We start from the raw sequence: 18,775 nt of genomic DNA, 5'->3' as shown, positions 1-18,775 counted from the left end.
GCAACAGCATACTTAAAAACACAACATAGGCTGGACAAGAAATCAAGGAACAATTATTTATAATAAACCCATTAATCAAACAACTGCCCAGGGAATACAGATATCATATGTTAAACCTCAACATTCTGTATGTTTTCACTTGAATTTGATAGATATGTATTTCAGAACAAGCCCACACACACACCGTTGCCTTGCCTGCCTATTTAGAGTAACTATCTTCTATTACAGTTCACCCCCCTGGCTTAATTCACAAACTCACCAACACACAAGCAATTGCTCGCTGACTTCACAAAACGCCAACCCTTCTAAATAGAAACCACATGCAGCAATGGGTTGAACGTATTTAAAATGGTACTTAATCTGTGGTAATCAGCAGAAAATATGCAACCTAAACTATGTGCTAATTACTGTATTTTGGGACATTTGCAGCACAGAATACACTCCGTTTCAGTATGTGTGTGTGCATGTATGGGGGGTAAGTGGATCTACTCAAAAGTGAAGAAGTCAGGTGGTGGTAATGACCACTTGTGTTACATAGAGAAAAATACAGCTGTAGACCATATATGGAGCACTAAGTTTGATCATCATGTCTAATGCGCCTTGTTCTTATTGTTCCACTACAGTGAATATAGTGTTAGAGTGTTGTATATGTGTGTAGAAATGGATGTGGATTTGAATATAAACATTTTCATAACTGAGAAGTGTTCCTCTTCTGGCTCGCAGTACATTTCTTTATATATTCTACAGTTTTCCTTATGTTAAGGCACATTGTTCATTTACAGTGCAATGCATTTTGACACACTACATTTATTAGAAAGATTAGTGACAATGGGTCATTGAAAAGTGACATATGCCAGAGTGTCTGTTTTGCCGTTAGCTGTCGTTGGTAACATTATGCCAGCATTAGAAACCTTGGATTACAAAAGGTGAACCAAAGAGTTAAGACATGACAAAACGGTCATCTCTGTCAAGGCCAGAGATCTTCAAGTGCAGGAAGGTTAACATTAGCAGTGGTTTAGGGGAAATAGAGGACGTGATTGCAATCCATGAGAACCAACCATGCAGGATAGGATACATTCAATTCAATTTCCTTCTCAGGCTTAAAATAGAGCCATTGTAAGGTCTGTCAGACTTTCTCAAATCTTGAAAATGATTGTTGAAAATGGTTGCTGAATACACAATGCTTACTGTTACATGCCTTTGATGTGAAAACGATGAGTGGCAATGATACAATACAAATTAAATAACAATGCGAGGTGCAGATACTTTCCCAAGAAACAAATGCACATGGTCAACACATAAATATGTGTTTTGCCAAGGGAAAATTTCAAAAAATTGCAAATGTGCAAATTGTAAGAATATGAATGCTAATTAAGTAGAATGCCTTTAAGTGTTAAAAATGTAGAGCTAGATTAAATTACCAGCTCCACAACTTGGACCTCCTTGTTCCCGCATCAAAACATGAAAGAGTTTATGATATGCTACAGCTTGAAGTGAGATGTGTCTTACCTAAAAGTTGTTTCCCTTTTTATGTAAACACAGGTGAAGTGTGCCACAAGTCCTACACTCAGTTCTCGAACCTTTGCCGCCACAAGCGGATGCACGCTGACTGCAGAACGCAAATTAAATGCAAAGACTGTGGACAAATGTTCAGCACTACATCCTCCTTGAATAAGCACAGGAGGTTCTGTGAGGGAAAGAACCATTTTGCTTCTGGGGGACTGTTCGGTCAAGGCATTTCACTCCCTGGTACACAAATTCTGGACAAAACAGCTATGGCTAATATCAATCATAGCGGCCCAGGTCTGGCTGACTATTTTGGGGCAAACAGGCATCATGGTGGTCTGACCTTTCCTGCAGCCCCAGGCTTTCCTTTTAGCTTCCCTGGTCTATTTCCTTCAGGACTCTATCATAGACCACCTTTGATAACGGCAAGTTCCCCTGTGAAAGGACCGCTAGGTACTGAGCAAAACAAGAACCCTCTTCTGACCCCCCCACAGGTGTTGTCTGGTGCACCAGACCTTTTTAAAGCACTGAGTAAGAAGTCTTCACTTATTGAAACCAGATCAGTGGAACATCAGACTGGTAAGTCTTCCAAAGAGAGACCCCTTGAAAAAATGAGTGACCAGTCCGAGAGCAGCGACCTGGATGATGTCAGCACGCCCAGCGGCAGCGACTTAGAGACGACCTCCGGCTCTGATCTGGAGAGCGATCTGGAGAGCGATAAAGAGAAGAACAAGGAGAACGGGAAGGCTCTTGAAGGCAAAATGAACAGCCCTCAGAACTTTGCTTCCATGAATAATAAGAAGGAATTCTCCAACCACTCACTGTTTCCTCCTTCACGCGATGAACAGACTGCTGTTTCAGGGGCTGTTAATGACTCTATAAAGGCCATTGCTTCCATTGCTGAAAAATATTTTGGGTCTACTGGGCTTGGGGGGCTGCAGGACAAAAAAGTTGGAGCTTTGCCCTACCCTTCAATGTTTCCCCTTCCATTTTTTCCAGCCTTCTCTCAACCAATGTATCCATTCCCTGACAGAGACTTGAGGTCTCTACCTGTAAAAATGGAGCCTCAATCACCCAGCAATGAGTCAAAAAAAGTACATAGCAGGAACTCTGAATCGCCCTTTGACCTCACAACAAAACGGAAGGAGGAAAAACCAGTACCATTTATGACCTCAAAGCCAGTGGCTCCACAGATATCAAACCCAGACCAGCCCCTGGACTTGAGCATGGGCAGCAGGAGTCGGGCCAGTGCTGCCAAAGCAGAAGAGCCCCGGGAAAAACATGTGTTTGGAGAGGACCAGGCAGCTGATATCAACCAGCCCAAAGCCACTGCATCATCATTGCAACATGCTAGGCCAACCCCTTTCTTTATGGACCCAATTTACAGGTAATATGAATCTTAAAACACTGTGGTATTATAAGATAGGAACAGGCTTGTAAAAGCGGACTTGCCTTCTTTTGGTTCACTGTAACTGAAATTCTCTTAAATGCCCAGTACTCATTTGGAGTTGCCATTGTTGGAGAAATATGAATAACTTAGGCCCAAAACACTTATTCTAAAGCATGTGCAAAAGCAAAGGGAAATCTTCGGATAGGAAAAAACACTGATCGTAACTACAACTTAATCATTCCTCTTTATAATTTACTGCTGGAAGGGTTATATTCCTTTTAGAAAATGCATGTTTGCACTTACTTCAAACTAGGTTCCCTAATGTATTTCTAGTAGTCGTGTATTGGATAATTATATACATATCAGGTTGCTGTTATTCTGTGTTATTAGCATTAGACTGATGGAGCTTTAATATTAGCAGGGTTGAGAAAAGGAAATTAAATGATCCGTTTGAAGCTCTCAAGGTAAAATACATGAGGCCCACTCCAGGATTCCTCTTTCACCCACAGGTATGTTGTTTACATTTTTACCATACAGTTGATATCATTTAAAATGTTCAATCCCTGTATAAAACAAATGAAGTTAAGATGCAAAGGGACTCAGTACAGTAGATTGACATTCGGATATGAGGCCTCTGTACGCCCTAGGCTGATTCTTCAATTCCCAGCCAGGTCAGTAGTGATCAGAAGGCATTACATTTGATGGCCTTTTGGGGCCTGTTTGAAACAAGTTGTGACAGCCCTGTTTGGCATGTCCTTTCATCATGAAATGAGATATACTATGGTGACTTGGCTTCTTTTCAAGCAGTCTCTTCAAGGCCAGGAAATGGGTAGTCATTGTGATGGATCTGCGCTTTCACCCTTTTAGTATGATCACTCATGGGTAGAGTTGAGGAATTGGTAAGGGTCTGAGGAAACTTTCCAGTGTGTTGTACCTGGTCTGTTGAAAATGTAGAGACACATGCACACACCCACACACAATAAACATTTTTCTTTTTAGAGCAAGTCATTTCTTTACAATCTCGAAATAAATGAATGTCTGACATTTAAGTATTCAGTAACAAAAAAGGGAGCGACAATGTCATATGAAAAAAAAAACTCCACTACTGAAATAAAGTTGCATCTATGGATTTAAATATGCAAGTTAAGCGCAGGTCATGTAAGATCAAACTACTGTTTCATGATCAAATCCATGTGTCAGTGCAAACATTCAGTTGCTTTACCTTACCAGCGTGCACAGTCATGGAAAGAAATGATGCTAGCTTTTTGGTGCTGTATTTAACTTGACATTGTGCTTGTGGTGATAGATTTGTATTGTGGTTCATTGAATGTATTATTTCCCTTAGGGCTTACATAAAAATCTGAGGTTAGAGCCTTTCATACAGTTTCTAAAATAATTCACTGATTTACATTTGTGAGATGAGTTAGGAACCACTTAATGCACGCACTCTCAAGCAATAATACCCTGTATCTTTCTAAACAAGGGATTTAGGGGAGCTCCCTAATAAAAGCTGAATCTCAAAACAATAATTGTGTGAATATAGTAATTGTTACAGCTGTTATTATTATATTGGTATTTAAAACAGGATTCTTTCATCTGACTTTATATACATATATATATATATATATATATATATATATATATATATATATATGTTACTTTGTTTCCTATTCATTCTACCTTTTAAATAGGCATAGTTTACATATTAGGTAATTGTAAATATTGTTGCTTGGTTTTTCATTTCAGTTGGATCTGTTGTATATTTAAATCTCAAATCTGTTGTGACACAGACTCACAGTAACATTGCTTTTGAATTAAGAATAAACTGATTGAGATACAGTCGCCGCTGCCTAATCGGGATACTAATAATCGGGATTTCTGCTTAAATGGGATACAACTCTGGAAGACGTTTCTTCCCAATGCTATTCATGCCGTTTAATTGAGATACAGCATTTTCAAATGATGAACAAAGATCACTTTTCAGAGCAAGACAGGTTTGTGTAGCGCAGTGCAGTGAGTACGTGATTATGCTGTGACTTGTGTAAATCACATTGAACTCTTGAAGGAGCTGGAGTCACCTGTGCAAAGAAAGTTGGCATGTCAACATTGAACGTGGCTCTCCTTGTGATAAGATGTGATTTCATTCTTTTTCATTTCATGTAGAAATAAAAAACGGCGATTCATTTTGTTTTAGAATAAAACAGTTGACTTGTATTTTAAATTATGTATTTAACATTTAATCATAATGTGATGTGTGATTTAATAATTTTTGTTTTCATTTAGAAAAAAGTGTGAGTGGTTGTCTCAAATGCCTCCAGTTTAATTGGGACAGCCGCTTATTTTCCGGATATTTCTACATCTCCCGAGTCGTCCCGATAAAGTGGCACCGACTGTATACATTTTTCAACACTATTTGTGGCACAATCATTATCTGTACACATATTTTCAAATACAGCCAGGTCTTCAGCTTTGCTATGTGAATGACTGAAAGCAGTTGTAGGCAGGTTAGTTGTAGACCACTTAATTCAATAATCTGACCATTACATCATAACCTGAATACCTTTTGTTGATACAAATGCACAGTCATTTTGCTGCATGTTTTATATTTTGAATAGAGTTACTGGTATTGATTGATATTTCTTTTTTAATCCCGCTCCTAGTTTCGCTTGCCTGATCAGAGAACATGGGTAAGTTTACTACCAGTCCCAAATGCTTCATTAATAACACACCTTGCGTATAGGTGAAGAGTTCACAATACCTAGCTTATGATGCATGGGTCAGTTAAGAAGGCCAAAAGACTAGCCTGCCAAAATATGCTGCTAGTCATCAGTTTTCATTGCAGAAAATGTGTATTAGCATCCCAACCTATCATAGCAAATTAGTATTTCAATACATTGTGTGTAGGGAATGAGACCTTGAAGAAGTTTTTGGACTAGTAGTGCAAGGAAACATAAGGACCTCTTAAATCAATTACATTATTGGCATGAGTTAATTGTGTGTCAATGTGTAAAATGACACTGACATTATAAGTTGGAAACCCCAGCTATCTGCAAGAGAGTTCTTTTTTAAGAAGGAATTGAGTATATGGTGTTACACATGCACATCACATGGAAGAGCATTTAAAAAATGTGGTACAGCTTAATAATAACATCACACAACTAGAAATTCTCATATACAAGTACAAACAGGCCCCCCCCCCCCCAAAAACATACTGAAGAGTAGAGAGTTCTCTGGTAAAGAGCGTGAGGAGTGAAACAAATGCTGATTTGTACGCTAGGGGAATCTCTGCTGCAGTTACAAAGTACTGTCTACATAAATCTAGGAAATGCTACAGGACATTTATCTTTTTCCTTCAGTCCCTTACTTCATCTGTGTTCATGTGAGATGCTAAAATCCATATTACCCATTGTCTTTTAGAAAAGCCTGTTTGGAAAAAAAAAAAAACAACAAAAAAAACACCCATCACATTGCAAACATTTGAGTAATTTACCAGTGCAGATATCGCAGATTTCCTTTTCATATTTGACACCCGTAGGGCTCAAACTGATGAATCACAGAGACATAATTAGCCTCGAAAGCAGACTGGAATGGCCAAGCTGTCCTTTAAGAGTAGTGGCCTTGTACTCTATAAGAGTGTTTCCTCGAAATAGATTCTCACAGTTGTGTTAAAATAAGATCTGTTTGTCTGTGTCTCAAATTAGATGGTGAATAATAGCTTGTGATGATTGCCTAAGATGACTAGGGATTGATAACTCGCTGGTTGAATTTTGTATAAATATTTGCTTTGTCCAATAAAGGCAGTGCCGGCATTTTTTTATTTTAAACGGAGCTGGGAATTGTGTCCAATTGCTGCTTTGCGTCAGTACCAGGTTAATAGCCTCTGTGAGATTAGGAGGGGGTGAAATCGTTTCCTTTTTTCAGACATCTGGTTTCAGATAACATCAGCAGTAGTTACAAATCACAAATTACACCGCACTATAAAATACTGTCATTTGAAGATAGTAGATTAGGCACAGGCTATACATAGACATTACAATAATAACAACAAGTGGATTTTTGCAGATTTGTTCTGATAATGACATGCTAAGTGGCCTTGTTAGAGTGCCGGTTTTGTTTGACTACCCTTTTTCATTATTTAACAGTTCAGAAAAACTACATCATACTTTTTTGGTACAATTTAAGCAAGACATTCTGACTGTTCACTTAAATGTTTACATCATTATATTAGTACGCCAGATGTGTCCATATTTTAATATTTCCATTATACAGTATTAGATTCTTAATTGGTGTTAGATAGTATTCCTTTGCCCACGTTGTAGTGTGTGTGTTTTTTTTTTCCTTTGGATGAAATCAGCATTTTAATTGCATTTCTTGTGTCTCATTTAGAGCCCCCCTAATTTCTCAGTAAATATTTATTTTTTATATAAAAAAAAACACCAAATAATATACTATACAAGCTATTTCATTGGCTTTTTTTAATGTCTTATTTGCAGCCATTTAGTCCTGCCTAATAATGTGAATAATATTAGTCTGTCAGTTTCTACTCTCAGTGTACCACATTCAGAGTCTCCTCCCACTAGTACTAGGCTGTTACAGTCTTTATAGTTTTTTGTGTAAATCTTCCTTTCTCAGTTTCTACTCTCAGTGTACCATATTCAGAGTCTCCTCCCACTAGTACTAGGCTGTTACAGTCTTTATAGTTTTTTGTGTAAATCTTCCTTTCTCAGTGTACTACTTTCAGTGTACCACATTCAGAGTCTTCTCCCACTAGTACTAGGCTGTTACAGTCTTTATAGTTTTTTGTGTAAATCTTCCTTTCTCAGTCTCTCGTGGAAGTGAGTGGATTTTTTTTTTTTTAAACCAGGATTTATTGCTCATGTGTTTCTGACAATTCCGAGACAGGCTGCAAATAGCTGTCCAGGCATTTCTATGATTCATTCTCTAGCTACCGCATGCACTATATTGACACAATTGACCATTGAGACACTGGGAACCAGCGAAGTACAAGAAGCTTGATAACATGCAAACTCAAGCTGTGCGGCAAAATTGCAATGCATATTCTTTACGCATTAATGTAAATATCATACATAATTAATATTTTATCAATGCATAAAATACCCAGTACGCCGCTTATCTGGAGCGCTGTGTATGTGTGTGTGTATATATATATATATATATATATATATATATATATATATATATATATATATGTATATGTACATACCCAATTTTTTTGGTTCTCATAATTACACGGGACAACCCTAAGGTTAGAATATAACCGTGATAGAGAATAGGACATCTACATTTAAGTCTTTATCCATTTTGTTTTGTAAGTCTTTAAATCAGATCTGTCTAATCACATTATAGGCAGTAGAACTTTCAGTTTTATTCCCTTAGAAATAATGCATTCAATTGAAAAAGTGAAGCCTATTGTATTTGATGCAGGTCTATAAAAATATTAATGCAATACATATTCTAAACTGAATATGAATACATTTCATTTTAATATACTGATACATCACATATACTGATACGTCACAACCAAATAAATAATAGGTGTGTTGCTATATCCTTAGAAAAAAAAAATCTATTATTCTTTACTATAAATGTTGCTTTTATAACCTCTGCACCTGTCTGCCATGTCTAATCAGCCTACAAGTCAAAGATCATTGATCAGATATTCTTTAAAATATTTCACACGTTCCATAAATGAAAATGTGGTGCAAAAAATACGCAGAATGAAATGTTCTGTTTGGAGCAGCGTGTTGAATTACAATTGATCTGCAAACGTATTAAAAAAAAAAAAATCCAATTGACATGTAAATAATGTAAATTCGTATCCCTCTGAAAAAATCTAAAAACTGACAACAGCATTGGTCTATGGGGAGAGAATGCCCTCCTAACCCAGCTGTATCATTATTACCAATGTATGTCCTTTGATCAGTAATGTCAACATCTTTTATATTGACAAATGTGCTGTCCACTCGCATTGTGTGGAGAATGTTTTACAGGCTATGAGTGATTATTAATCAAACCCCAAAGCCCACGGACTTTAGTGCCTTCTAGTGTTTTCACATTTGCCTTTTGACAAGTAAATGCATCTCAACTTTCCTCTGAGAATTTTTGCAAGATTTGATGAAAGACTTTTAGCAAATTGGCAGTGGTACCCTGTACAATGCAATTTGTAACTAGCGAACAGAGTGGTAGTAAAAGAAGGGGAGGGCATTGTACCGGCTACAGAAAATAAAAGGCTGGCTGACTACGATGCGTAAGCAGTCGTTTGGAGAAACACAAAAATATAATGGAAGAAAATAGGAATTAAATTAGAAAGAAAGAAAATGGGGAAAATAAGTTTTTCTGCTACATCAGTATCTAGTGGTTTTATTTTTTTTTCTCCACGTACAAGGTATTAATATCAAACAGATACCAGCAATATAGGATTCCTGTGTTGTACAGTGAATTTTGTATTTATTTTAATGTTATTTAATGTACATTTTTTTACAAATTTTAGTTTTTAAAAAAAGAAACAAGTACATTATTGCCCACAAAACTGGAAATTATAATATTTGAATCTGAATTGTGAATAATAATAATAATAATAATAATAATAATAACAAAGCTTTTTGTCCATTGTGTGTTTTCCATATAACGATTGACATTCCCTGTTTCTCTTCACAGATGTCAGCTATTGAAAACATGGCAGAGAAACTGGAGAGTTATAATTCACTAAAACCAGAGGCCAGCGATCTTATACGGTCTGTCCCTTCCATGTTTGACTTCAGGGCCCCTCCAAATGCTCTTCCTGAGAACTTATTGCGAAAGGGCAAGGAACGCTATACCTGCAGGTAATTATAGAGTTAATTGAAGCAGGCTTGATCAGGGCCTACACTTAGCGTTTCAAGAACCACACTGTTTACTTTTGAAATTGCCTCTGATTAGAAGATTAATAGAAACTGTTAGGGCACTGCTTTCTCTTTGATCTACTTCAATGTGGTCTTTGTGTTGAAATGCAGCAGCCATAGAGGTTTTTTCTTTTTAATTTTCTTAGTCAGTATAATTAGAATTAAACAGTGAGTTAAGTAAATACAAAAATGTTGCTGTTGAGGAAAGAGAAAGAAAGACAGAAAGAAAGAAAGAACTGTGTATAGCATTTAAACAGTTCGCTTACCCTGTACTGCTAGCAAAGTGTACTTTTTCAAACTGTTGTTGGCTTGTTTAACAACAGTCAAATCAAGTTTCTTGAATCCCAAAAATATTTTTAAGTTTGGCAAATATGACCCTGTATGACTAACATAATATACCATAATTATGTTAATGAAAGCAATTAATCAAGGAACTAATACAACTAAAGATATATGGCTAATTCCACAGAGCCCGATTATCACTGATACCTCATGTTACTTTAGGTGAGATACCATCCAAGTAACCTTCCTTTGCATTAAATAAGTATTTAGATTAATTTAGATACTATTGTCATATCTCCCCGGCCACTTGACTTCTGACTCATTGGAAATACTGTAAATGTGACAAAAGGTTTCTCCCCAACAGGTACTGTGGTAAGATCTTTCCACGTTCTGCAAACCTAACCCGTCACCTGCGGACACACACTGGAGAACAACCTTACAGGTATTCATCCATACCTTAAAACCACTGGGAGTCCTGATCTCGAATTCTGTATCAAATCTATTCTGTACTGCTGGTGTATGTTGACAAACTAAACAGAGAACACTATGCACCCTCATTAAACTAAAATAATGTTTAAGTTACAGCAAGTGGTCATTCCTACTTTGTTGTCAGTCAAAGCATATGCATGCCAGACCTTTTAGATTGCAAAACTATTTAATTCACATTGTTAAAACGCTTACATTTCTGTATGCCATACCATATATCTTAACTCCATAATTAGATCATTATTTATTATGATGAAGAATAATGAAGGCATCCCAGTTAATAGGGACAACATATTTCAAGGATTTAGGAACAATGGGGGTTACAAAAGTACTTTCAACTGATTTGTATGTTTTTCTACCACATAAAAGCCTGAAACAATTATCATACTGTTAAATAATGTGGGTGATGAAAAATGGTCATAGTTCGCTGTGTGACACAGTTGTTTTGAAGTCTTGAAGAGGAAGTTAGATGAAAAATTGGGGTGATGAGGACTGTCGGCAGATATCCAACAAGAGCAGTTGGAATAATTATTATGTCTGAGTCACAGCTTCAAGAGAAATACAGTACAGGCCCACGGGACTACAAATGACTACAGGGTTTGAAAATGGATGCCTCTGGTACCAATCTGATAGACTAAACTGCACACGTTGGCAGTGTATTAAAGATCTGTACTGTTTATTGCAATTATTTAGAAGATAACAGAATGTCCTCTGGGACAGGCAATCGAGCAAGCTAATTCTAGCAGAAGAAAATATACAATCATTGTGTATAATTTTGCATGGAGAAACTTGGCTACCCTTCCAATTGCGGAGGGTTAGAACACATTTGTTGCATGCTTATTTTGTAAGAAAATAATGTAATTTTATTGCATTGGCAGCACATGAAACAGTTGGTTTTATACCTTGAAACGCTCATTAATCACATCAATGTGAACATTAGGAACAGCCACTTTAGAGTAAATGAAGACCAGATCATTATGAAATTACATTATACAACAATAATATTGAAATGGTTCACATGTGAATATCCACTTTCCTAAAAAGTTTATACTGTACTTTGACAATACCGGTAATACGTTTTTAGTGTTTCATTTGCCTTAAAAAGTAACATGGTTGTCAAATCTAGTTGTTTACTTAACAACTAAATACAAATTATGATGTCAAATCAACAATATTTCAATACAAATCAATAAAATGTGCATTATTTCCACGTCTGAAAATTCAGGTTAGAAATTCAATTGTACTAGCATTAAGTGACAAAAAAAAAATCCTGTTGCCAAAACAATAAATAACTTTCCTCCTCTGTTCCTTCCTAGGTGCAAGTACTGTGATCGTTCTTTCAGTATCTCCTCCAATTTGCAGCGGCACATTCGCAACATTCATAACAAGGAGAAACCGTTCAAGTGTCATCGGTGTGACCGGTGCTTCGGCCAGCAGACCAACCTGGACAGGCATTTGAAGAAACATGAGAATGGAAATGTGTCAGGTAAGCGACTTTTAATATATCCTCAGCTTAGTCCTCATTACAGTTACCTGTCCTGCTATTTTATAATTAATTCAGATTTAATAGTATTTTATAGTACTAAAATTACTAAAAGCAGGGTAATGCAAAGTACATATCTTTTCCTCAGTCTTGTTTTAATTGGGTTGTATTGCCAAGATGCATTTTTTTTATTGCACCACCAGAGCAATAATTAAATACATTCAAATGTAAAAATTAACGTTTTAGTTCAAGAGACTATTTAGTGTTTTTACCATTAAAATATAGCTTACACAAATAAATTCCTTCATATCAATATCCTACTCTGTACTCTTAACATACTGAAACCCTATTAAATGTAAATTTTATTTTTTCAAGGTACTGCAATGTCATCACCTCAGTCAGAACTGGACAGCAGCAGTGCAATACTGGATGACAAAGAGGAGTCTTATTTTAATGAAATACGGAATTTCATTGGGAACACCGGGCAAAGCAATCAATCACCTGAGCATTCCGAGGAAGGGTGAGAATCGTGTCTTCTACTTTATACAGTAAAACAAAATTATATTACTGTATATGTATATACGTTTCTTTTAAATAACACTTACCATGGTTACATTCAGCTAATATGTACTGTATGTAAACTACATAATGATCTCTCTAGTTCATCCAAAATCTTGTCCGCGTAAAAAAAAAAAACATCCTACTCTGCAACTGTTGGCTTTGCAATGATAGCTAGGATACTAAAAAATCCATTCAATCACTAACGCTCATAAATCAAGGTGATATGCTGTATAAATATATCTTGTCTTTGATAAGTAATAATTTGCCAATGCTGTGCTGTGTAGCAGAGATTGATTATAGATTAGCCTTCTCAGCCACTTTAGTCAAGTTGTCATTAAATTTGCTTGCTGGTTACTGATATTCTTTGATAGGTGTGGCCATTGGAGTTTGGATTCCGGTTTATAGTTTGTATGTAGTTGGATATGGACGTGGGCGTGATTTCTATTCAGACATCACAGAATATTGAGTAGCAGTTTCTGAACATTTTTATAGCGTGCATACTTTATTAATTACCTTTTTGCCCAGGGACTTTTACAAATAGATCAATTATAAGTTAAGACAGTTTAAATAATTACAACGTTTCAAAATGTGCAGATAATTTCTGAAGCTGTTGACTTTTGGCCATACAAGGAATACAGTATATATTTAATTCTGCATGATTTACTTGAACTTTAATAGCAGTGATGAACTTAGATAATGAGGCCAATATTTTCAGCATTTTTTAGATCAGAAAGATTTCCCGATAGAAATCTCATTCATGAGTTTCTTTTGATTTTTTTTTCTGTGTAATGGAAGCCACAATTATATAAATATCAAATATGCATTAAGAAAATTGATTAAATTGTAGTTACGTGCATATTTAAATTTCTCCTCTTCTTGATTGGTGTTTGCTTCCAACATCTGGCTTCAACATGTACCGCAACAGGAAGATGGTAAAAAGACCAGGTCAGGAGGGTGCCCAGTGTTTCCTTTCAAAGTTGTGCACTTCTGACTACTTTTGATAGATTTTTTATCCTCAGCAAATTACCACATTTGAAAGCATAATTAGCAAATCTGTTTTCTTAATCATTTGGCTTTGGAGATTTTGGTTCAGCTCCACGGCTACACGATTCCTGACAATCTCGATACAGCACAACTACCAAGTTGGCAGCCTGACCCACGCTAAATCATTTCTCATGTCTGTCCAAGTCCTATTACAATCACGTTTTGATAAAAGATGGCAAAGATTTGCATTGTGTGACTTTATTTTCCTAATTATCCTTTCTTCCTTTTCAGTAAAGCCTTCTCGAGTCATTGCAAGCTCAGCTTTTCTGTTGCAAATAGATCATTTCCTGGTGTTACGGGTTTTCTAATCTGAGAGATAATTGTGTTGATTTTCTTGTTTTTTCTGTGGTGGAGATGTTAAGAGGAAAAGGACTGCTGCAGTTAGACTTTATGTACCAAAAAGGGCATTTTTTAAAGCTGACGATAGATGGCTTAGACCATAATTAGTGAATCAGTCCTAATGTGGTTACAGATGATTTAACAAATAGTGGTTTCCTGTAGAACTGAGACAGCAGATAGATTAAGTCACTGTGAGTTTTGATAGCTGTGGTGTTTTCCTCAGGGACTGGGAAATGGACTGGTTGGCACGGCTCTCGTAATTCTTAAACCAAATGGAGCTGACAGCTAAATATTTTGCCAGTGAGATGAATACGAGATAGTTGAAAAATAAACAACACAACCCAAAGCATAGCAGTTAGGTATTGAAGCTGTTTGCTGACCACCCTTCTTACCCTAAGGCTATAGAGCCTGGTGACAGACCGCTCCAGCTTTTTCAGGGCATGGTAACAGAAAAGTAGTTTTTCAGTATCAGAGTGAAATATATATTTTGTAAGACCATGAGAATGTCATTGCTGTACTAAAATATAGTAAAATATTTTAACCTTTGACCAACATTTAAAATTAAATTCTGAGGTATTTACAACCCATAATATGTAGCATTTCTAATCACTTGTAAAAATAAAAAGGGTACCAATAAAAAAAATTTTTTGAGCTCCCCACAATAAAAACTTATTGTTGAAATGGATCAATATATTTACCACCCAACCAGGTTCTGGGTGACCCAGGGCCCTCACTCAGACTGTTCCAATGACACTGGGAGTCTACAGTATTTAGTCTTTGCTTATATAGGTATATTTTGTTTCCCCAATGCAGTTTGAATGGAAGCCAGTTTGATGAGGATAAAGGCTTGATGCCCAGTCAGGAGTCACATGACCTGGAAGAAGAGGAGGCGGAGGATGACCTGGGGGTAGAGGAAGACGAGGAAGAAGAACAGAGTGACATCACAGGAAAGCTAGTGGATGAACCAATCCCAAGCAACATGGATGCTGACATCACCCACGATGAAATTGACTTTGAAGGGCCGAATGACCTGCAATTAAACTACATTTCGTCTCCTAAAAGGTATTAGATTACTAGCAATTCCAACAATGTATACGTTTATTTAATATGTTCTTTGGTACAATAGTAGTAACACAATATATGTATGATAATAATTTAACAATGTATCAGTCCTTATCAATCCTTATTAAGGAAGAGAACAATCAACTATATTATGCATCTGTATCAATATATTCATTATAACATAGAAATGTATGTCTATTTTAAAATAACTTTATCAATCTCTCACATGGATTTTTCATTGAAATCTTTAATGACGTATGGTATCTGTAACTAAGAGAAATTGACTCCCAAAGATAAGATCTATAGACCTACACACTCTTACTTGTATTAAATTGAAACCATAGTGACTACAATGTGTGAAGTAATTTGGGATAAATGCATAGCATTATGCACAGTATTTGTATGAGAGATATAAGGTCCAGTTCAATGATGTAAACTGTTGCGGATCTACAGCCACCCTTAAACTCTATATTGATCCAGTTGGTGTTTCCTCCCAGGAGCGATTTATTGACCCGTTTATTGACTCTAAATGCAGCAGTGGAAAGAGGTCAATGTCAAAGTGCATTTAGGAGTTTACAGGCACGGTTAGCTGTTCAGATCAATAAAACAAACCCCTTTGTTCTAACACGGATTTCCAAATCTGCAAGTATTGATCAATGGGTTGGTTGTTTTGCCTGTGCAGGTTTAAAGAGGAGGAGGATGATAAGAGTGGATTCTCTGCGCTGGACCACATCCGGCACTTCACAGACATGCGCAAAATGGAGGAGAGCGAGTACAGGGAAGGAGAACTCGCAGCTTTCAGTGCCACTCACCTGCCCGAAGCTATAAAGCAGCCACTGTACAGAAAGTCAAAGTCACAGGTAATTCAAAGGAAATGATTAAATCCTTGATGGAATAAGAGATACCACGCTGAAAACAACATCCTCACAATAAAAAAGAAGGTTGCGTGTGTTCTCAGGCACTCTTTTTTAATAACGGTAATCATATAGCTTACTAAAATGTCAAATGCTGTTCATTTTGTGTGACTTGTCAGTTAATATATTAGCCTATTTATAAACTAATACAAACATGCCTTTACACAAATGAACAACATTGTAATGCTGTGACTGACTTGGAGTTAATGTTTTCTGAACAGTTTTAGCAGGTCTTTTTTTTTTTTTTTTTTACTTCATAAATAGGTTACTGTATATATAACAGGTGACTGAAAAATGAACAACATTTGGAAGCTGGTTGTAAACATTGAATTGTCTAAAAAGTTTCCCTTAAAACAATGTGTGACCAAAAAGAAATGAAGGCACTCTGTCCTGCCTCTGCGTAGTTTTTATCAAGATTCAGACTTCTTAATAACATAGCCTAACACTGAGCATACGAAAGTCCCAAAAAAGCACTGGAGAGTCGGAACAAATTGCATTTTAGACACACTTTAACCATTAGTGTTTCAAAGCTACCAATAAACAACTAAGGTGCATGTGCAATTTCTGAATCCTGTGTTAACAAATTTGAAGATTTGTTACCCTAGAAAAAAAAAAAAAAAAGAAATTGGAAATGCTTTGTGAATATTGCGGCGATTCTTTTTAAAACTGCAATTCTCTTGTTTTTGTTTTCTCCAGGCATATGCCATGATGTTGTCTCTAGCGGACAAGGATTCTATCCACGCCACCTCCCACACTCCTGCAAACACGTGGCACAGCATGGCCAGAGCTGCTGCCGAGGCCAGCGCTATCCAGTCACTGAGCCACGTATGACATTTCAAAAGTGAGACCAAGTCCAGCATTGTACTGCGGCTCTTTCACATGGGACTATTTAAAGACTGCTGAGCAGAAGGCCTTATACATTTACAGGGTCTCCCATCAACAACAACAACAACAACAAAAATGTTGTGACCTTAAATTTGGTAATTTTAAAATAAAAAAAAATAAAAAATAAAAAATGTATTTATTCTGATAACTTTTTTTGTTTTGCACAGCAAAGGCAGCTGCTGGTTTCAAAAGTGACATAATACCATTTCATTGAAAAGGTACAAGCATCAAAATCAGTGAGCTAAGAGAGTCTTACCAGGCAAAGGTTGGAAAACAGAAATGAATGAAGTATATTATAACATAAGCACTCAGACCCAATCATTTTGTATAAAGTTCACTAAAAGGGTGAAGGAATTGTTGCATTTATATTGTTTTCTTTTTTTTATTGAAAGTGTAATGCCCTTAAACCCTTTGAGGAGTGCAGTTTAATGATACATAAGCAAACAGCTCTTAAATTAAATTGTGCCATAATGAATGCCAGGACTCTATAAAGGGGTTTTATTTTGTAAAGGCAGAAAGAAAACAGCATCTGTCTGTCTGATGTTACTGAACATCCAAGGTCAGGAGGTGTAAAGAAGGTGAAGAATCAGACGAATTGATTTCCAGTGGGATGCCTTGAAAACTATAAAAGTTACAAGCAGTTTATGGACATCATTTTTAAATACAAAGATTAGAAGACAGATCCCTCTATGAAATATAAAGGAATTGCATTGTTGTGTGTTCTTGCACAATTGAAGCACTGTCTATAATTGTTAGTAAATCATTCTAGTTTTTGTAGAGACCATTGTAGTGTTCTGTATTTCACCAGTGTAATATAAAATAAATACGTGTTTTTAGTGGAAAAACACAATTTGTGTTCTTTGCAAAATGTAAAGACTACAGTTATGCTAAGGGCCTTCTTGTCTAGCCAGGATACCACTAAATCGTCTTAATGTTAGCAATTTTATCTCAGTCATTTGAAATTTGTTTAATTTTTTTTTTAGACAATCATTGTATGTTGTGTATGTTCAGAAATGTATTTATTTCTTGGCAAACTGCAGTTTGTTGACTGAATAGCACTGTTCAATCCACCAAAAGGTGATGTCTTAGGTGGGGCCTAAATCGTAAATTTATGGGGTTGGTAGATTATGTATGCGTGCCAAATAGTGTTCAACATTTCATTCATTCTTTATCTTTTTTAATGAACCCGAATACTAAATAGATATGATTTTTTTTTGTTTTTTGTAATACACTTCATTGATTCAATTGTATAAAAAAACAGGTATACTTGTTTTCAGTACAGCATGATTCTTCTGATAAGAACAGTACCTGATATTTTCTGCTGGTTGTCTGCAAGCTTGTGTGGCATTATGTTCATGTTAATCCTCATTGTAAAATGATTGTGCCAAACCTATAATAAAATAACAGATTATATTCATTTATGTTGCCCTGTGTCAAGGGACCCGATTTTTGGTTTGTTTGTTCGTTCGTTTGTTTGTGTTTGTTTATTTAGTTTTTTTGGTTTATAATCTCATTTTAAAATAATCGGCAAGTTGAGGTACTTTGTTTAAATGCTTTGTACGATGTAACTGTAATGCATTTCAACACAATGCTATGGGAGGAGCAACTAAGAAATAAAGGAATTCAAAAGTGAGATCATTTTGTGCAGCTGCTTTTGTTACAAAATCCCGCTTTAAGATGTAGTGGAAATAATACTGTAGCAGCAGATGGAGGACACTTGTGTACTGGTGCAGAGTCCCATACAGTTTAAACACATGGGGCTAAATTCTCAAAGTTATTGACTCCTAATTGTCTTTGGCACATTCTTTTCATAAAGGAGGAACACGCCCAATAAAGTTATCAAACCAGACATAATCAACTAAGAATGTAGTACATTTTTACATTTATTAAGAAGATTGTTACCTTACAACTAAGATATACA

General features: G+C 36.2%; 1 protein-coding gene across 15 annotated transcripts in view; it reads left to right on the top strand.

Annotated features, from left to right (window-relative positions):
* LOC117423468 (histone-lysine N-methyltransferase MECOM-like) overlaps positions 1-18,507 on the top strand; it is a 178,002-nt gene extending 159,495 nt beyond the window's left edge. For 5 of the 15 annotated variants that reach the window (XM_034928718.2, XM_034928725.2, XM_034928720.2 and 2 more), the window contains 10 exons: positions 1,543-2,893; positions 3,315-3,405; positions 5,557-5,583; positions 9,575-9,741; positions 10,445-10,522; positions 11,883-12,052; positions 12,425-12,569; positions 14,807-15,055; positions 15,738-15,915; positions 16,666-18,507. In XM_034928718.2, the coding sequence (XP_034784609.2) occupies positions 1,543-2,893; positions 3,315-3,405; positions 5,557-5,583; positions 9,575-9,741; positions 10,445-10,522; positions 11,883-12,052; positions 12,425-12,569; positions 14,807-15,055; positions 15,738-15,915; positions 16,666-16,800 (2,591 nt within the window). In that variant the 3' untranslated portion in view covers positions 16,801-18,507. The remainder of the gene's footprint in view (positions 1-1,542; positions 2,894-3,314; positions 3,406-5,556; positions 5,584-9,574; positions 9,742-10,444; positions 10,523-11,882; positions 12,053-12,424; positions 12,570-14,806; positions 15,056-15,737; positions 15,916-16,665) is intronic. The other 10 variants (XM_034928727.2, XM_034928724.2, XM_034928719.2 and 7 more) reach the window with 4 other exon arrangements.
* The last annotated feature ends 268 nt before the right edge of the window (positions 18,508-18,775 follow it).

Source organism: Acipenser ruthenus, chromosome 17 (assembly GCF_902713425.1).
Source record: "Acipenser ruthenus chromosome 17, fAciRut3.2 maternal haplotype, whole genome shotgun sequence".
Lineage (NCBI taxonomy): Eukaryota > Metazoa > Chordata > Actinopteri > Acipenseriformes > Acipenseridae > Acipenser > Acipenser ruthenus.
This window is presented reverse-complemented; position numbering and strand designations above follow the sequence as displayed.